The sequence below is a fragment of the Peromyscus californicus genome, unplaced genomic scaffold (genome assembly GCF_007827085.1).
Source record: "Peromyscus californicus insignis strain IS unplaced genomic scaffold, ASM782708v3 Scaffold_6__1_contigs__length_162567912, whole genome shotgun sequence".
In the NCBI taxonomy this organism is placed as follows: Eukaryota; Metazoa; Chordata; class Mammalia; order Rodentia; family Cricetidae; genus Peromyscus; species Peromyscus californicus.
This window is the reverse complement of record NW_026294584.1, coordinates 154,894,613-154,915,762: the sequence shown is the minus strand read 5'-3', so window position 1 is coordinate 154,915,762 and position 21,150 is coordinate 154,894,613. Positions and strand designations below refer to the sequence as shown.

The window sequence follows — 21,150 nt, the reverse complement described above, 5'->3', positions numbered from 1 at the left end:
ATAGAGGTGGGAAGTGGAAGGCTGAGAGAGAGAGACACTGCCAGCCGCCATCAGGACAAGGAAGATGTAAAGTACCGGTAAGCCACAAGCCACGTGGCAAGGTATAGATTAATAGAAATGGATTAATTTAAGCTGTAAGAACAGTTAGCAAGAAGCCTGCCACGGCCATACAGTTTGTAACCAATATAAGTCTCTGTGTTTACTTGATCGGGTTTGAGCGGCTTGGGACTGGCGGGTGAGAGAGATTTGCCCTGACTGTGGGCCAGGCAGAAAAACTCTAGCAACACAGGACACAGGAAAACTTCGGACTACACCCAATTCTGGGTATAAAGATGTGTTTGGGTATACATGCATGTGTATGTACATTTGGGGGGTATATGCATATGTGTATGTATTCAGGTATGCATACATGTACATGTTGGTGTCACTTTCGAATCTTTTACTTTGGGCTGTCACCTCTGTATGTGAAGGCTCCCATGACTAACCTATACCCACGTCCCTTACTATCCATGTTCTGTGCCATCTGACTGTGTCTGACGTAAATTAAGGAAACTCAGCAAATATGTTTGACTGGCTAATGGCAACACGTTTTTCAGGCTTCTGGAGACTTCAACAGATAGAGCTCTCTGCCTTCAGGGAGCCTGCAACAGAGGTGTGAACAAGCAGCTAAAAATTCAGGGGACTCAATAAGATGGGACAGGACAAGCCCTTCTCCTTGGAGACACTTTACGGAGTGTGAGGGCAGATGAGCAAGCTCACACTTGGCACAAACAGAGGGAGTCTGCATGAAGACTTGAGAAAAGATCCAGACTCGTGGACATGTGTAGACTGTCAGGTACAGGACAACTATATCACCAGTTCTTCCCACCGCCATGCCATATACAAGGGGCCGGAGGGGCTGGCTGGAGACCAGGCAAGAGTCTCACAGTACCAGAGGGCTGGTGTCTCCTGTCCTCACAGCACTGTGTGATGGCATCTCCTACACTGTCTAGGGTAGTTGACTGGGAGCCAACTGTACCTATGAGACCTACCCATAATCGGCACCCACACTGGGCAGTGGACTGGAATTACAGTGTGAGTCTAGTACAACTTCTCATTGAACCACTGTCATCGGCTCCTTATCCCTGTGTATCACAGAAATGGAGGTAAGTCCTTTCTGAAGGAAAATGTGGATTCCAAGGTCTATGGCAGGTATAAGCCACACCGTGAAACACACAGAGAAGCAGAAACAGGAAGGTCACATTCAAGAGGACAAACAGTAGGAGAAATGACTCAGCGAAAAAACCAAAAATGCTGGAATTTGCACAAAGAACTTTTCAATAACTGCCATAAATATGCTAAAGACATTAAAGAAAAAGATCGTGAAGGTGGATAAACATGAAAATTTCACCAGGGAATGGAATCCCTAAAAACGAACTCAAATATGCAGACTAGAAATCAACAACAACAATAACAACCCTGAAGTAATTCAAGGCTCCAACTGGCTGAATAGGCAGTTAGTACACTCAGGCCAGCTGGGATTGCTCAAAAGTAAGCAGAGTAAGGAATAAGGATAGCAGGGCAGACTGAGAAACACAAACCAGAAACTACTCAAAACTAACTTCGAATGGATTCCAGAAAGAGGACAAAGAAAACGCTGTAGAAAAACATCTCATGGCCAGAGTCTGAGACTGCCACTGCTGCTAAGATAGCAGCCACTGTGGGTGAACTAGGAAACGTCGCCTCACAATGTGGGGAGAGAGAGGACACAGACTCTTAGGAGCACCCCAAGGAAGATGAGGTGTTACGCTTGGGGAAATAATCACGGGGATGGCGGCTGTATTGCTGAGAAAAACAAGGAAAACAGAAGACAACATCTTCACGACAGCGCTTCAGAAAACAGTCTTAAAATGCCAGGAGAAAACAGTCATCACCTCATCTCAACCTGCAGTAAGTGTAAGATTATTAACAAGATACTGTGACCCCTACTTCACATGAAATTGCAGAAATGCAGTGTGTACTTTTCCTTCTATTTGGTGTGTGCACAGGTCTATGGTAGTCACACGTGTATGAGCATGTGTGTACTTGTGGGGGGTGGTGCAGAGGAGTGCAGGCCTGACATTTGCCTCAGGCACTTCATTTTGTGCAGCTAGGTCTGTCAATCAAACCCAGAGCTTGCAGACTGATGATGATGGCCAGCCAACTTTCCCAGGAATCCCCTGTCTCTGTCTACAGGAGGCTTCAACGTCTACCCACCTTTTACACAGGTTTCGGTGATCAGAGTGCTGGGCCTCACCAAGCCTTCCTCCCATTCCCCTGTGATATGTATTTCTACTTTTAAGGGACATTTGAGTTTGGCATGGTTAACACAGCATGAGTGGCACGAGGACCACCATGTTGGACATGCACATCTACTGTAACAAGGACAGAAAATGTCACAGAAACCTGTGACGGACTGGTCACACAGCTGACACAGACAGCAGCTATGATTTTATAAACAAGAAATGTAACAGAGCCCAGGAATTGCCAGCCTGATTCAGACACTGTCCACCAGCAGCATTCTGCTTCCCGGGGCTCCAAAGGGTCGCAGCACACGAAAAGATAAAACGGCAGTTCCCAGCACTCAATTTGGGTGTTGTGAGGCGCTTACTCAAGCATTCCCAACTTTTTTACAATGTATGGCAATCGTTTATGGATCTGTCATCTCTTTAACCTAAATACTTGCTGAGTTTATTTAACAGACTCTCACAGCACATCACCCTCAACACTCAACTTTGGCTTGAGGATTCCCTATGGAGGTGCTGCACTAGTTCAGTATGGAGGGTTGGTGTGGTTTGGTGCTCCCCTGACAGGCCAAGAACCAACACAAAAGGAGCTGATCTAAAAACTGTCTACATTGCCAACTACCAGAAACAGAGGCTGGGGTGTCTAAGGAGTGGGAAGCTGAGGTAATCTGGTTTTTACCATTTTGCTTTACAACAAGGTCTAGACTGGAATAACCTGTCATGGGCTACTGCAGCTGTGTTCCAAACACTCTTACTGCTCCTTAGCTCTCATTACTGTTAATAGTATACATTCACAAAACAAAACAAAGCCCGACTTTCAGTACAATGAGCTGACTTACCTCCTTTCTGAATTTCGCTCCATCGAAACTGATGGCGCCTCACCACTGAGAAGACAGAGTCATAGCCTTCTTCTCGAATCATTTCTGCGACTTTCTGGAGGTCGGTGGGATGTAAACATGGAGACGTGGCTTGGATATTCCCCACAATGTCAACCTCTGAAGACAACACAAAGAAAAGACATCAAACACACACAGTCCTGGTGATCACGAAATACTGAGATCTTAAACGAACCGTTAACCCAAGTCTTGTGTAATGGTAAACATGGCTACAGATCACATCCAATTTGAGTTGAGTGGTCAAACTCATACCATTGTGATAATTAAGGAATTCTACGATGGCGTCGAGTGAGGTAGAGCTGTCTTTGGATGTTTCAGAACTTCTTCGATGAACCTGTGCACCGAACTGTTTGGCCACATTCTCAATTTCATCGTGGTCTGTTGAAACCCACACACTGTTTGGACAATAAGAAGAAAGTTAAATAACCAAGTCCCCAGGAGAGACTGCCAACAGTAAGACAGAGCTCTGTACCAACGCACACAACTTGGCATTGGAAAAGCTTTTGTACAACTAGAGTAGTATTAATCTAGGCACTGTGGTGCATGCCTGGACCCTCGAGGCTCAGGAAGCAGAGTGGGGGTTGGAGCAATGTCCCAAAGTTCCAAGCCAGCCAACACCGCATAGGGCAACCCTATTTCAAAAACCCATCAGCCGGGCGGTGGTGGCGCACGCCTTTAATCCCAGCACTCGGGAGGCAGAGCCAGGCGGATCTCTGTGAGTTCGAGGCCAGCCTGGTCTCCAAAGCGAGTTCCAGGAAAGGCGCAAAGCTACACAGAGAAACCCTGTCTCGAAAAACCAAAAAAAAAAAAAAAAAAAAAAAACCCATCAACAAAATAAACAAAAACATAAAGATCCAAAACAATGCAAAAATAAAAGCAACACAATAAACCGTTATTTAGGTAGCTCTAGATTGTAATTCTATAAACTAGGAAAAAATGACCTCAGTATTTTTAAGATGGCCACAGACTAAGCAAGATAGCACCAGAAGTCAAATCTAAGGCGAGTTGAAGGTGATCTGCTTTGTATGCCAATTTAAATAACCTAAAACATCATACATATGAGACTAATACATGTGTAGAAATAAACTGGACTTGCTTAACTGAAATAGTCTTAAGTTTAGAAAAGAGTAAATATCCAGATCTGGGTCACAGTGATCAGAAAATTCAACTTTACTTTTAAAACAGTGTTCACGTGGATACCCAGGCAACAACCACTGATGATACAGCCATGACTGCTCTGGCTAAGGAACATCTCCTGTAATCACCACAGCACACAGCTGCCTGCTTGATTCTCTAAGACCAAGACAGAGAGCAAAATGCTTCCCTGAACCTTCTGCTTTCTGCTTTCCTGCTTTCTGAACCTTCACAAACTCCCACTTCTAGAAGACATGAATATTACTTGAGCCACAATGCTTTAATAATGATAGTATGTAGATATTTTCAAGATTTGTAGTCTGTCATACACATGTACTCTTTGCTTTCTGTCCCATTCATTCAGCATTTTCCAAGAGAAAAAGAGAATACATGCTATATATCTAAGATCACTTAAGAAAGGAAAGAAAAATTTCCAATCTCTGGATTTCATTTATTAAGTTCACACATTCCCTTCAGCATTTGTAGAAACAGGATTTAAGGGCCAGGAAAATAGTTCTGTGGGTGAGTGTGCTTGCTATACAAACAAAGGACCTGAGTTCAAATCACTAGCCTCCATGTAGAAAAAGCCAGGCACGGTTGCAAGGTGCATGTAACCCAGAACTGTGAAGGACAGAAAGATAAGGATGGCTGGCAATTGGTGGCTGCTGGTCTAGCTCCAAAGTCAGTGAGAGATCCTTCTCATGGAATAAAGTGGAGAGTGACACAGCAGGACACTTGACATCCTCCTCTGGCCTATGTTCACACACACACACACACACACACACACACACACACACACACACACACAACTGAGAATTTAAATAAAAGGATAAATGTTGCGAGATATTTGATTACACTGTATGAAGATATGACCCAATGTGGGTCACCAGATTAAGTGTTTATATAATTTTTCTTTATCCATAAAAACTCGAGTGTCAGATATTGGGGTAAGAACCTGAATGATCAGAGAAGCATCAAAGAAACAACCAGTGACCTCCTCTGTCCTTCCTTGATCCAAAAAAGGGCCAAGACTCTAAGCCCCCACTCTACTACTTCCTGTGTCTCTCTATCTGTCCTCGGCCCTCCAAAACCTCTATGGCTAATTTGGTCAGCTAGTAGCTAGCTCTGCCCTTTGATTCAAAGCAAACTTTATAGTCAGTATTGGGAACATCAGAGTCTCCCACGATATGGTTGAGTGTATAGGGCCAGAAGGACAGAGAGGAAAATTAAAGCCACAGGTGGCTAATACAGCAATGAATTTATGGGCACATGGTTTGTTACAGCAATGGAAAACACAGATTAACATTCCTCCAATCTCAGAAAAACCATAAAATAAAGAATGCTTCTGATAGAAATATTAGAAAGTATTATCACGAACAGTCACAGATTGTTCAGGTTGTACATAAGCAGGGAACAACAGCTGTTGATCTTTCAAAGGTAGCAACAGCACTATCTTTAAAATGGTTAGCTGATAAATCTGTCTGGGTGGAACATATTGTGGGAGCATCAGAGTCTCCCACAATATGGTTGAGTGTATAGGGCCAGAAGGACAGAGAGGAAAATTAAAGCCACAGGTGGCTAATACATACAGTGACGTCAGAAAAATTACAGACATTAGAAGAGCTGGTACAGGGGCAGCTAAATGCTCAACATGTCTAAGAATCAACTAGCAGTCCTTAGAACTCTCCTCTGTTTGCCATTAAAACAAAATCTGGAAAATGGAGAATGTTAACAGATTTAAGAGCCATAAATAAAGTAATTCAGCCAATGCAATCTTTACAGCTTGAACTTCCCTTGCCTTCTGTATTACCTAAAAGATTGTCTACCATAGCGATTGATTTAAAAGACTGCTTCTTTACTATATCTTTGCAAGAACAGGATAAAGAAAAATTTGCCTTCACAGTGCCTATTTATAATAATTCCCAGTGTGTTAAAAGGTATCAGTGGAAAATTCTTCTACAAGAGATGTTAAACAGCCCTACCTTGTGCCAATATTTTGCACAACAACTACTGGAAATATTTTTTAAACAGTTTCCTTAATCTATAATTTACCATTATATGGATGATATCTTACTAGCTGATTCAGACTCAGATACCTTAGAAAAAGTGTTTGGAGAGGTAAAGAAAATTTTGCCTTGTTGGGGATTACAAATTGTTCCTGAAAAATACAAATTAATTACCTAGGATATAAGATAGGTTTACAAAAAATTCAACCATAAAAGTACAAATCAGGAGAGACCAATTACAAACTCTTAATGATTTTCAAAAATTGTTGGGAGACATTGACTCACTATAGCCCACAATTGGATTGACAACTCAAGAACTAAGTAATTTATTTCAAACCTTACAAGGTGATAAGGACTTAAACAGTCCAAGAAAATTATCAGCTGAGGCTGCGAGAGAATTGGCTTTGACAGAAAAGACATTACAGGATGTACATGTGGATCATTAAGATCCAGAGCTTGATTGTATTCTGGTTATTTTACCTTTTATGCATTCTCCTACAGGAATTCTTATGTGGAGAGAAGATAATATCTTAGAATGGATAATTTTACCACACCAACAGAGTAAAGAAGTAAGACTTACGCAGAAAAGATTTCTGAATTGATTCTGAAAAAAAAATTAAACTTCATCAATTAGCAGGAATAGACCCAGCAGAAATTGTGGTACCTTTTACTAATGCTGAAATTTCCTCATTATGGGCAGAAAATGAACATTGGTAAAGAGCTTGCAGTAATTTTTTTTAAGAGATTAGTAATAAATATCCCCAAACGAAGAGACTTCAGTTTATAAAAAAAAAACTAATTGGGTCCTTCTTTACATTGTACAGGGAACACCAATTTCTGGAGCCCCTACATTCTATATTGACGCAAATAAATCAGGAAAGGTAGGTTATAAGTCAGGAAATTTAAGTAAAGTGGCTCGAACCCTTATGATTTTGTTCAAAAGCCAGAATTATATGTTATTCTCATGGTATTATAGATTTTCCAGAAGCTCTTAATATAGCTAATGACTCTTAATATGCAGAAAGAGTTGTTTTACATATTGAAACTGCTGAACTTATTCCAGGATTCAGAATTTAGCTTTGTTATTTATTCAATTACAAGAAGTAACCAGAATAGAAATCAACCCTTGTATATAACACATATCAGATCCCATACAGGTGTACCAGGCCCTCTAGCACAAAGTAATGATGAAATTGATCACCTATTGGTAGGAAATGTGCTAGAAGCCCCAGGATGTCATAAGAAACACTATGTTAATAGCAAGAGTTTAAAGAAAGATTTTCTATTACTTGGTAACAAACCAAGGAAATTATAAGGAAATGTCCTATTTGTTCTTTGTATAACCAAACTCACTACCTGCAGGAAGTAACCCAAAGGGTATTCAAAGAAATGAAATTTCGCAACTGGATGTGTTTTATATTGCAGAGTTTGAAAAATTAAAAATATATACACCATACCATAGATATTCAGGATTTCAATGGGCAACTGCTTTGAGTTCTGAAAAAGATGATTTTGTAATTACACATTAGAAGTTATGGCCATCATGGAAATATCTGTACGAATTAAGACTGACAATGTGTTTCTAGTAAAATGTAACAATTTTTTGCATATTACAACATAAAGCATATTACAGGTATACCACATAATCCTACAGGACAAGCAGTTATACAAAGACCTAATTGTTCTTTAAAAGATATGCTTAATAAAAAGAGAGGGATATAAAGACCCCCAGAGACAGATTACATAATGCTTTATTAACTTTAAAGTTTTTAAATGTTAATGAGAAAGGAACAACAGCTGTGGAGAGAGCTGAATTAAATCAGCCTGTAAACTTTAAAGTTGTGTTCACCTCAGAATGGAAACCAGGATATATGTTACGTTTGGGAAGAGGTTTTGCTTTTGTTTGTACAAGAGAAGAAAAGCTATGGATACCATCAAAATTGATAAAGATTAGATTCAAACAGCATGCCCATTCAATCTAAACTAATTTAAGGGACTAACAAATGCCTTTCATTTGATCAGTTATAATCTGCCAAAAAGGAAACTCCCCAAAGTCAGGGTTGGGGCAGGGTTTTGTTTCCAAGGCATCCAACTAAGAATTCTTAAGACCACTGGACAAATGAGACATCTGAACTAAAAGGACGAATCATCCAGAGAAAATACCCAAGAAAAAGAGTAAATGGTCTAATGATACAGCACATTTCCAACAGGATAAAATTTCGTAAATCTACCCAAATGTTTGTTTCTGCTGTTCTCTACAGACATATAAGGCAAATTGTTTTTTTTTTTTTTTGTAGTCCCAATTCAATTAAAAATTAAAGCTGGCTTCGGAGATAGAGAGTGGCTCTATCCTTTTCTAAATCCAAGCATGTGTTTTAAAGGAAAATCCAAAATCTCTGTCTCGTGTCAGAAAAGCCACAAGGTATGGGACAGAAGAAGAAACAAAATTAAAGGACTATTCTGTTGACACATCTCATAATCCTTTGGTTTTATTTTGACTCTTTAAAACTTTTGTTAAGGTACAAATATTATCTCAAAATTTAAAGGATTAATATATATATATTTAAATTTTCTGTTGTGATATTAATGGTCATATAGAGTACTAACTAATTCTAAAAAAAGCCTTCATCCAGCTTCCTGTACATGATTTCTGAATCAGGTAACTAGGAATTAAGCTTGTGCACTCTGGATGTACTTAACTAATTGTGGTCCTTTAACCTCTCTGAGATCTGAATATGACAATTAAAATGTTTAAGTTTTCTGCAGTGAACCATCACTACTCCTAACAGCAACCTTTGAAGTCTCCAAAAGGACGATGGGGCTCCGCAATGAAGATTCCACCTGGATTGTGGTAAAGTCACTAAGCTGACAAACACCATCCAAAGATTAGCTTTAGACTACAAACGGCTCAGGAAAATTTCAAGGCAGCTAGCTGAGATGGTCCAGCCTCACAGACTACTCCAGTTAGGACTTCAGATTAGCCCTGCATTTTCCCATCACACAGAGACTGGACAACAGCTAGCTCTCTCAGGACTTGACCATTATCTCAATTTTCTCAGGGTCCCTAAAGATGCCATTGCCCCCTGCCAGACAATAGGAAGCAGTCTAGAAAACATGATGCTCACATTTCCAAGAGGTGGGGTGGGTGGTTTTTGGTTGTTCAGTGGATTATGGATGTTTATCATCGTTTAGGGGGGTTGACTGAAAGTTGTTACTGGTCACAGTCAGGGAGGAAACTAAGCAAAGGAGATTAGATTCAGAGATCTCGTTCTGAAAAGAAAAAGGGGATATGGAAATGATAGGATAAAAGGATAGATTACTGAATCTACTTTTAAACTAAAAATGCAACTACTAGTCTTAAATATTTTACATCGGTACAGATTTTTGTATATTGATACAAATTTAAGGTTATTTTTGTTAGAACATACTGTAGGTATGTTTCTACTCTTGTTTAAGGTATTGTACCTATGCAGTTCAGTTAACAATGTAATGTAAGTTTCTAGACCTTGAAAGTTATTATTACAAACCATTTAGAGTAATAAAGAAATGCAGGCTAGTAGTTAGTCTACCTGGAAGAAACTTGTAGTCATGTTAGGTATGTTTTCAAGGTCAAACAGAGATATACTTTAGATAGATAGGTGGTCTTTAAACACTTCAGAGACCTACAGAAAATGGCATTTAAGATGTTTTAGTAACACAAGGTTTTTCATGACTATGAGGCACATCTTCTCCTGGCATCACTAATCTACTTCAGAGAAGATGATGGGCATTGAAGAAACTCCATATGGAGTTTGCTTTCTTTTTGGCAAAAGTTAACTACTGGGCAAAAAACTGCCCTGGCCTCAACTGCTGACAGTATGCTATCCAAACTTGAGAAGCAGGACACAATAGAAAATGACTGCCAAACTTTGCGAAGATGAGGTAGGACAGCCCTTCAAAATTCCTGCTTCACAAAAAAGTCTGTCAGATATTCTAGGCCTGTTGACTGAAGATAGATGCCCCAATGTTGCACAGGAACCTTGGGTGACTGTCTAGGTAGCCAGCTGTCTCTGTCATTTCTATAGATTTGCAAGTTGTTTGCTCTGCACTTCCTGTTTACTCAGGTAATATTATATCCTTCTTGGGTCTTTGATGGGGTTGAAGACTAGTTAGTTATAGTTTAACAGTTTTCCTTGTTACCAAATTAAAAAAAAAAACTTACATAAGAGATGTAAAGTTTATAAGGTTGAGAAATATAAACGCTTAAATTGTTTAAGAAAATGATTTGACAAATTTAAAAAGATAGTTTTGGATTGATAATACAAGTTATGATAAAAAGTAGTTTGGGTATAAAACTTTGGACTCATCAGGATAGGATAGATAGTAGAGTATTTTCTTGAAAATTGCCAAGTACAAATGGACTGGACATTGCAAATGTAATTTTAACCTGATAATTGTGCTTATTGTATAAATTTAACTATGTTAGAGTTAAAACCCTTTCTTTTTTTACTTAAATAAAAAGGGGGAAATGTTTTGAGATATTTGATTACACTGTGTACAGATATGTCACTCTGATTGGCTTAATAAAAAGCTAAATGGCCAATAGCTAGGCAGGAGGTAGGCAGGACTTCCAGACAGAAAGAGCTCTGGGAAGAAGAAAGGGGGAGTCACCAGCTGGACGCAGAGGAAGCAGGACATGCAGAAGAGGTAAAAGTCACGAGCCATGTGGCAGCGCATAGATTAACAGAAATTTAAGTTATAAGAGCTACAAGCCAAAGTAAGCTAAGGCTGAGCTTTCTTAATTAATAATTAATAAGTCTTTATATAATAATAAGTGTCATTATTTGGGAGCTGACTGGCAGGACAGAGAAAAACGTGTTATGGATAAAGTCAGTAAGCCCCAATTTTCCCCGCTCAGAGGAAGCCTGGTAAACAAGATGGCTACAGGCTAATGGTCAAGTCTCCAGCACCTACTCATGTCACTTGGTGCAAAGCAAAGAGCTCGTGACTTCTGCACTGTAAATAGTTTGCCCACAGATTTTTTTTTCCCAACAGTATATAAACAAGTAAACCGCCAACGAAGCAACTGCACTGGATTTTGAAAATGTAGGTGGAAGGGAAGGATAGCAGAATATGGTACAAATGAACCAAAAGAAGGCACACATTGCCTGGCATTTAGCTTACAGCTGAAGTACAACTGAGTGAGGATTCATTCAACTGTGGAGGCTTCAGTGATTTTTTTTTTTTAAAGAAGTCTGTTAGCTTGTCGTCCTTCCTTCTTTCTCTCAACCCTTTATTCTTGAAATGTTTGCTGCAATCTATTCCATCCCAGGCACTACTCTAGACCTTGGGGTATGACAGCAGATGCAGGGCAGTCCATTTATTCAAACTCTTGGCCTTTCAATAGAGACAGACCCATACAATGCTGTAATTTCTGCTAAACCGTCAGGGAGAGACATGAGAACCAATTAAGTAAGCACGCTCCTTCTAATGCCTTCCCTTCCCTCACACGCTTTACAGTTCTCGATGACTAATATATACTTGGCTGTGTTTGATGAATGAATGAAAGGTGAGTGGTTAAGAGCAGTGGTGCTGCAGCACAAAGATGGTGATAACTGTAGGTATGCCTACGGCTAAGTGCATTAAATATAAATCACCTGCCACAGGAAGAAGAGGTAAACATGTTAATTTTCCAAGCATTGAAACAGAAGAGCTAATAAAGGACTGCACACTGGCTTATTTGCTCTGGAAGAAAACTGAAAAGCTTTGTGCATGTCATGTGTGACAGTAGCACTGGGGACAGGAACACATACAACACATTGAACACAATGGTCCTCTTGCCCAAAGGGATCTCTCTTTGGCTGAGGGGTGTCTGCAAAATGGGCAAAAGGTAAAGAATGAACAAGAATTGGAAGAAGGCCTATAAACAACTCCAGGGGAGTAAATGTCAAGGTCCAAGTCAACAGCTTTAGTATGGAATGAAGTCACACTCTATCTAACTCAACACACAGAATATCGGCCATGGTGCCTGTGCAGTTATCTTGACCCACAAAGTGTCATTTCAGGAACGATAACAGAGCACAGGCCCCTCACAGGCTTAGGAATGAAACTAAAATGTATGTTGATTTTCACCACTATGTTGTACAAGATTCAAAAGATCACCTTGCTCTCAGATTTGCTCACACCACTGCTGATGCATGGCTGAAAATCAAGACTCTTCCCAGCTGGAGGAACAGTTCTCTAATGAACACACTCATTCGCCTTTTTGGGGGCTGCTGACCATCTTAGCAGCATAGTTTAGCAATCTAGAAACATTCTGTTAACTTCCATCATGTTCAAACTGAGCCAAAGCATGGCTTTGAACAAAATAATCTGAATTTCCAGTCTCCTCTGGTCCTGAAAAACACACAGCAGGCGGCTCTAAGTTTCTTCCTTCTAACTTAAGTGTTTGCTAAAGGAAGAAAAGCAAGAACCGTAGGGAGGGAGGATGCTCCAAAGCCCTCCAGGTGTCCTACGAAGCCAGTTCAGTTCTGATCTATGCATTTTAATTGAGGATCTAAGATTCATGGTTTACCAGAATGACAAGGCAGTGTTTCCCCCTCAGACTGTTGATAACGTTCTACTGGCAGATGGCCACATCCCTTCATCCATGGACCACCGGCCACTTTTACAACATACAGGCTCAGAACTGAGATGCTACAAGAGGCCACCTGGCCTGCAAAACTGGCAATACATACTGTATGGCCCTGTCTAGAATAAGTCTGCTGAAAGCTGAAAGACAGAATAAAGACATGCTTCCATTAACCGTCCCAAGTCAAAGGACTGTCAGGGTTGAAAGCATTTTCAGGGTTACTAATTCTCCATTTACATGCAAGGGAACTGTGGCCCAAGGGAAGAATCAGATTGCTCTATGGGAGCACTTGATACAAGGAAAAACTGTCAGTGTTACATCAGGGCTGAAGGCACATTATCTCCCGTAATCCTCCCCAAGCTTCTCCTCTCGGATGTACATCCAAGTCCATCCTGTAGGTGATGTTGGGGTAGAGAGGCGATGGTATCGTGATTACTGTGTGGCAAGGCTGTGATCTGCACACCCTCACACACACTGCTGACTCCAAAGTGGGGGCACAAACAGCAGTACAGGACTACTTTTCAGAATGAGTCGGCAGAAACTGATAGAAGCAGTGCTGGTCTATTACCTTCTACTACCCAGTTAATCTCAACAGGTCCCCACAGAGGATGCCCATAAGCAGGTACCACCAGAAACAGAGTGAAGTGACATGGTACAAGCTAGAGAGGGCAGAGCTGGACAGACACTCAAGCTGCTGGCCTAGGGAAGGGGGGTTAGTCCTCCTGGTTGCTGTTGCTGCTACAGGTCCTGCAGGCAACTCAAAGAAACACAAGACACTGTTCACACCAGCAACAACTCAGTCTACATGGATAGAAGACTGCTTCAGGAAGCTGATGTCTGCATTACTCTTAATGGGAGTTTATGTAGGTGCATCTACATTTTTTCACTTTACGTATGTAGTGTGTAGGAGTGAGGGGCACACAAATTCCTCAGTGTGTGGAGTAGTCTGTTCTCACCTTCCACTGGGTGGATTCTAGGGATCCAATTCAGGTTCTAAGGCTCGGTGGCAAGTGTGTTAGCTGCTGAGCTGTCTCACCAGCTCCCCATAGATAGTTTAATAAACAAAGCAGGATTCCCCAGCAAAACCTCCAATGTCTGCTAGGCACGACTTGCTGAGTTTTTAACTGACAATCACCCCTCACTTGGTAATTGTTCTTCGGCCTTCCTCATGATGCTTCAGCGAGGGCTGTCAGTGGCTTCCTGAGGTGGGGCTAACTGAACTAGTGCAGGCATTGTGTTCTACTTGACAGTGACTGGCTTGAGGGCTGCAGTGGGGTCCGATGAAGAGAGGCTTTTAAAGCTTTAAGGTGAGAAGAGCCAACTATACCTGGAAACATGAGTACTGCACATAAACAAGGCCAGATACTCGGACAACTAGTAAGGGCACAATGTCCTCCACAGCTACTGCAAGAAGGAAGAAACCAGACGCCAACATCCTGAAACCAAAAGCCAGAAGCATTTTCAAAAACCGGGCCAGCAAGGGAGAGGCACCAAGAGATGTTCAGTCAGTCCACATGAAGGTGTGTGTCTGTTTATGAATCGCTGCTTATGGAGAGGATGAGAAACAAGTGCCTATCCTCATGACGGGGACAAAAATGCAAGCTCAAGCCCAAGGTGCCCGCCAAGGTTCATCTTCCCACAGGGGCTGAGAGAAGTTACCTTGCAGAATGTCTGCAGTTCACATGAATGGAGAAGCACAGATCTCTACTGTAGACTTCTATCACAGAGGGCACAGGAAGTTTCTACAACTGAGAACTCACTTTCACTCTGAAAGGGATGGGCTAGGGGTCTATGAGCTCATCATGATTTCCCTGAAACGTATGGTCCGTCCTACTGGAGGTACTGCATCTTCTCAGGTGGGTGTGTTACAAGGGGACCAAAGTCAAGAATATGGTCCTAAGCTGCCGGAGACTATGGTCATGTGTGCAGAGGCTGACGGTTCTCATGACATTCTACTTGACATCAGAAAGGGACAGCCTATCCTGAAAGAAGAAAGTGAAGGTTCTTGTGACAGGGTATGCCATCACTGTGCACTACTTTATGACCTTACAGTAACAGACCTCACCTGATACCACACATACGACTGTGTTCTGCATGCTGCTCAGCTGTGGCGGTTACGGTGACAACAGAACAACCGGAGGAAAGGTTTATTTTGGCTTTCTGAGGTCTTTCCACAGTTGCTTGGCCCAAACACTGTGGCCTGTGGTAAGGCAGAGTATCATGGTGGAGAGGACACAGTGGAGCAGAGAGGCCCAATTCATGGTGGCCAGGAATCGCAGAGGCAGAGAAGGGCGTGCACAACACAGCCTCTGGCATGGACTAGCCAGTGTGTTTTTCACTGTTTATCTTGCCTCACTCCCCAGAGAATTAACCAGTAAGGGCAGCCTTGCCTGCAAAGGGTAAGGGAAACTGCCAAAGACCAGTATCAGCCACACCACCTTATTCGTCACCTTTCTTCAGGTTTACAAGGATCAGGAATGCCTGCTAACACCTGAATGTCAAAACATCCAGGGAGTTGACAGCCAAGAAAATGGATGGCCATTCAGTGTCCACTTGACTAGAGCTAAAAGCAGACTCCTCAGAAGTCCTGAATGAACTTTACGGTGCCACTTCTGGTGAGATGGAACAGGGGTACAATCTACCATCTTCCATCTGCTGACATGGCCAATAAGCCTTACTCTTCCTACTGATGTCTGTGGCTGGTGGCTCCAGAGCAGGCAGCAGGGCTGCATCTGTCATGGTTCCATACAGACTGGTTCCAGCTGGCTCAAGACACAGCAGTACTCGTCACATAGTAGGTGGACAGCATTTGCTGAATAAAAGATTCATCTTCTGTCCTTAAGCCTAGTTATTGTTCTTGAGATACTGGCTCTTTTCGTACTTGTATGTAATGTGTGTGTGCGTGCAGGCATGAGTGCCAGGGCACACGTGTGCAGGTCCCAGGGCACCTCAGGTCCTGGTCCTCAGCTTCCACCGTGAGAGAGCGTCCCCTCTGCTGTGCCCTGGATACAGCAGGCCAGCTGGCCCACGAGCTTCCGGACTCTCCTTTCTCCACCCCCTGTCTTGCTGTGGTTCGAAGCACTAGTCCCTGACCTGGACTTTACCTGGGCTCAGGGAATTAGAACTCGGTTTCTCAGGCATGGCAAGCACTCTCTCCACTGAGCCATCTCCTCTGTCAATCACACTCTCCTTTAGAAGACTGTGCATGTGTGAATACGTGCAGGTGAGTGGAAGGGCCTGAGGAGACCAGAAAAGGGTATCCAACCTCCTGGTGCTGGAGTTACAGGCAGTGGTGAGCTACCTAACAACGGTGCCGGGAGCTGAGCTTGGGTCATCTGGAAGAACAGCACATGTTCTCAAGTGCCGGGCCATCTCTCCAGTTCAACCATTACCCTTTCTGAATCATCTCCGAAAGTCATATCCTGACATGTGACCTGAATCATAAATAATAATTTTGTTCTCAATCTACTGTTAATACGACTTTGATCTCTCCTCCCTTCCATGAATTTGAGACTTTACTTTGCCATTGTTGCCTATACACACTTCTCACTCCTTTGCAGTCTGTATTCTGAGAGGGTTAAAAACACGAAAAAAACAAAAACCAAACCTGACCTCCATATGGGATAGAACTGTGGATGGACTATCTTGTTATTTCCTTGCATGTCTATGGCAAAAAGTGGGGCTCTGGAAATGTTTACTGAACTGAACCAAATCCCCAATATTCCCCTATCTCTCCGTAGCACACTTCCTATTACGTGTTATTTTCAGAACTCCAGCTCTATTTGCTTGGCTCCACCCAGAGCTTCCTTTTGGGTTAAAACACACAGGAAACTGATAAATTTATACCTTTTGCTATCGCAGTTTTAAACAAAGTTGGATGAAAAATCTGCCTATGTAATATGGGGAATCAATATTCTTCAGGATAAATCATCTTAAAATCCAAACCATTAAAAGACAGCAATAAATAATAGCACAATTAGGTTGCAGCTAGCATGTGCATTTAAATTCATTCTTGGCAAACGGTTTTATCTTCCTCCTTTGATGAATGGCATCAACTTGTAACTCCTCATCAATCTGGTAGAAGCCAAAATGATGCAGAAATTAAACTGTCCTTAGTGAGGCCAAAGTTCAAGAGGCAGGCGAAAGCCATTCACACCCATAAAACAGTCATACCCCGTACACACGTAGGAAGCTTTCCGCATTGTGCTGACTCACAGCCTCGCAGATAGAGTATTTTTTTCCCCCAAAGGTGAGGAAAGAGGCTGGAGAGCCCCAACTCTGGACTCCATTCATGCACCTGCTGCCTCCCTGGCCTTGCAACAGCAGCACCCGACAGTGAGCGCAGCCCAGAGGTGACAGGTGCCCATCAGCAGGGGCCGTCCAGGGTCAGGCCTGGGGACCCCGACCCCCGACCCCCGGACCCCGCTCCCGCACATGCGCACCTCTGGAAGACCCCCGCGTCCAGGGCGGCGCGCAGGACCCAGCCAATGAGCGGAACCCCCGCCAGGCGCTTGATGTTCTTCAGCGGGATGCCTTTGCTGCCGCCGCGGGCCAGCACTAGCGCCGCCAGATGCGGCGGCTTCTCCAGGCCGCGCCCCGCGCCCCGGCTGCGCTGCAGCTTCGGGGGCCGGCCCCGGGACGGCCGTCCGCGCGGGGCGGGCACCGACGTGGCGGCCCCCTTCTCCAGCGCGTCCATCTTCCTCCCACGCCGCCGCCCCAACGTCTCCACATCCGGGAGCTCGGCCCAGCCGACTCCACTCGGTACCGCCCGCCTGCTGTGGCAGCTGCAGGCCACGCCCACGGCACGGCCCGCCCCCGGGGCATGCCGGGAGTTGTAGTCCGCGGCGCCCTCGCCCCGGGGTTGGCCCGGCTACAGGCTCCGAGAAAGAACGGCTAGCTGAGCCATCTTCCACGTGCAGGAGGCACTTGGTGCAGTGCTCAGTAATGTCTGGAGATTTCTAAAATAATGGAGGATTAGTCCTCCTTCACTCATCCTCCCCTCAGCCTCCGCCTTTCCGTTCTCCCACCTCTCCTCCCTCCTATTCCTTCCTCCTCTCCTTTCTGTTCCCTCTCCAGCTGCCCCGCCCCCATCATCATTGTTGGGTAACAGCCTCAGGTCCAAAGGAGGAATTGAGTCAGGCTGTCCTGGACAATAGCCCCTAGCCATAAAGAATTGCTTAGCCCCAGCCTGACTGTTCCACTCCACCTGCACAAACAATATGCCTGGGAATCAAAAGCAACCATCTCTGCTCCCAGTTAAGCCAAAAATACCTGCAACTTCTGATAGCACTGATGTGTGTGTGTGTGTGTGTGTGTGTGTGTGTGTGTGTGTGTGTGTGTGTGTGTGTTCCCCCTCAGCTCCTCTAAATGAGCTCAACCTTCATCCTGCACAAAGGTTGTAGCCCCTCGCTGTTCCAATAAATCAGTCTCAGTAATTATCCTCGACTTGCTCTCTGACCCCGGCTAGCTTTTGACTCCACTGTATGACCTTTATCTTACTGTAAAGCTCAGACTAGCCAGGAACTCATTTTAGCTCAAACTGGCCTGGAACAGGAGCCAGTCTCTTGCTGAGTCACCACTCCCAGGGAATGAATGAATGAATGAATGAATGAATGAATGAGCTAAAGAACTTGCCAGCCTGGAAACTGAGGCTCATTTCTTAGTGCATACCATGGGGAGCCTAAGCACGAATCAATTTTGTTTTAACACTTATATGTTAAACATTAATCTTTCTCTTATGCTCCTGATTCACCCCCTTCCAAGAAATTACCTCATTTTAATGTCTTACAGTGCCTCAAACTCAACATCTTAAAAGAACCCTTTCTTGCTAAGTTGTTGGATGTTAAAAGACTGTGAGACTGAAGCCTAGAGGTAAAGGGTGGGGAGATGTGGTGTTCTGAATGGGTCAGTACTCACTCTGAAGAAAGCAACCCCATGATATGCAGAGAGGAGAGAGGAAGCTAATGTTGATAGCGTTGGATGCTCTCTCCAAATGGAACATGTTGAATTCTACTGGTTTTTGAATATCGGCTCTAGAGATGCAATGATTGGAACAGGACAGGATAGAGTTGTAATTGTAAGTAGTCATGTGGGTAGTCTTTGTCAATGTTGCCTTGAGTTGAAGACAGTTGCTGGTCCCATTTCCCACAGTGCCAAGTCAGTGGGAACTACCTTTGTCCCCATGTTGGGACAAGGAGGCTGGGGAGAGAGCTGTGCTTCTGTAGGAGTGTCACACAGTTGCTCCTGTCCATGCTCACTTGCTCTGCTCCTGCTGCTCCTGGCTATAGAGCCGAATGCTACTTTTAAGTGTGTAGGAGTCTGTGACCCTGGGAGGAAGCCAGAAATAATAGAATGCCCCAGATAACACACTGTCCATTTCTTTGACTGCCACAATCTTACTGTGTGGGCAGAGAACAGAGATCATCGGATGGGACAGAAAGATCCTGCAGGGGACACAGTGTCTCTCACTGGTCTATTAATTGTGCTCAATGGTCTACGTGTTATGACTTTTCAGTGTTTGACTTTGGGAAAATTACTTTTCCTCTGAGAGTCTAAATCTTCTCGCCTGTCTCACAGATATGCTAAGAATAATGATCACATCCATAACGTTGTTTGGGGGACTAAGTGGCAATGTATGAAAAAATACTCAATACAGTGAATATAATATGGTTATAGTTACAAAAGACAGCTTTAAAATATTTGTATATTAGCAAAAGAGGGGTAGGTTATAAGCAGGTACAAAAGTTAGTGTTTTACAACATGTTGACAGATTTTTTTTTAAACAGCATAATACTTAGAGAGGCTCTCCAGATAAAAATGTAAAGTGTGTGGACCAAGTGAGCTGTGACGGGAGCATTTTAGGATATTTGTTGTGTAACCTGTACCGTAAACTGCCATACATGGGGAGTAAAATAGAAATCGCCTTCAGTCTCCATTCATCCACCCATCATACTGTCTTTATTTTCACCCTGGATACACTGACATTTCTTCTTAAATAGCATTTAATTTGTTATACTGGAAACGTATCTGTCTTTCCAATGACACAGAAGAATCTTGGAGCATAGCCCCTTTAAATTCAGCATCTGTATCCTCACACATAAAATAAAGGACATGCACTTATAAAACATGAATGAAAACATAATGAGAACATGACACTCCTAGGTATGGTGAATCAGGAAGTTGACCGTAGATATGAGGGAGAGTACAGTGGCATCTGGAAGGGTCCACACTGAACCAGGCCAGGAGGGGTGGGGCAAGAGCAAGAGAGGAAGAGAAGAGAGATGGAGCAAAGAGAGTACCTGGGAACCCAGAGACCAAGAGGCCAGGGGGTGAAAAAAGATCATTAGCCAAAATGGCCAAGTTATATAGGAATCAGAGAAGCTGGGGAGAAGGGAAGCCTGAGCCCCTGGGCTGGAGAGTTTAGGGTAGGGCGTGGTGTACGCCAGCCAGGATGACTCTGTAGCAGGTACTGAGAGATGCTGAGAAGCTGGTGGCCAGGTCTGCTCTGATATGTTAAATAGGCACCTCAGATAGCCATTTGAGACCTAACAAAACGGGTCTGAAGTGTATTAGGAACCCTAGAAACTGAGGAGGCTGGAGAATTTTACCCTGCCCTGTTAATGCCCGATGAAAAACACAATAGACTTAAATCAATTGTAACAAGCTCACATGTTGAAAATACAGACAGTTAGAAACTACTTGGGCAGGCCTTGCCCTTCCCACTGGGCACAGGTTCTGTTTTCTAAGTTCATGTGCTATTTGAGGTAACAATTTTTAGTTGTTACATTTTGTTATTTGTGGTCTGGGAGAGGCTCCTCACCTCTTGCATTCAGGCTATGAAGTGCTGGATGCCTCCAGAAACCGAAAAGGACAAGGGATGTGTTTGCCCTGTCGTCCCCAGACAGGAAGTCCCTGCCAACTCTGCTTTTTTGTCATTATGAAGCCAGCTTCCAATGCAGAGATCTGTGAGACTTTTCAGGCTGATGGTAAGTAGTTTCAAAGGCAGTGGAGATGGTTCAGTGGGTAATGTGCTTGCCCGTAAGCATGAGGGCCTGAGTTTGATCCCCAGCACCCATGTTTAAAAAACAAACAAACACAAACAAAACACCCCCCCCCCCCATAACCCAAACCAACCAGTCCATGGATGCAGTGCGTACTGGATGAAAAAAAGAAATAAAAAAGAAAGGAAAGGACATGACTGCTCCTAGGTATGGTGGAGGAGAAAGTACATTGTAGATATG

At 43.3% G+C, this 21,150-nt stretch overlaps 1 protein-coding gene across 2 annotated transcripts in view; it reads right to left on the bottom strand.

The window, feature by feature from the left end:
• The window catches only part of Cmas (cytidine monophosphate N-acetylneuraminic acid synthetase), a 28,215-nt gene extending 10,594 nt beyond the window's left edge, over window positions 1–17,621 (bottom strand). For both annotated transcript variants that reach the window (XM_052719680.1, XM_052719681.1), the window contains exons 1-3: window positions 17,353–17,621; window positions 3,413–3,555; window positions 3,104–3,259 (exon numbers count right to left, since the gene is read on the bottom strand). In XM_052719680.1, the coding sequence (XP_052575640.1) occupies window positions 3,104–3,259; window positions 3,413–3,555; window positions 17,353–17,606 (553 nt within the window). In that variant the 5' untranslated portion in view covers window positions 17,607–17,621. The remainder of the gene's footprint in view (window positions 1–3,103; window positions 3,260–3,412; window positions 3,556–17,352) is intronic.
• Window positions 17,622–21,150: the final 3,529 nt, after the last annotated feature.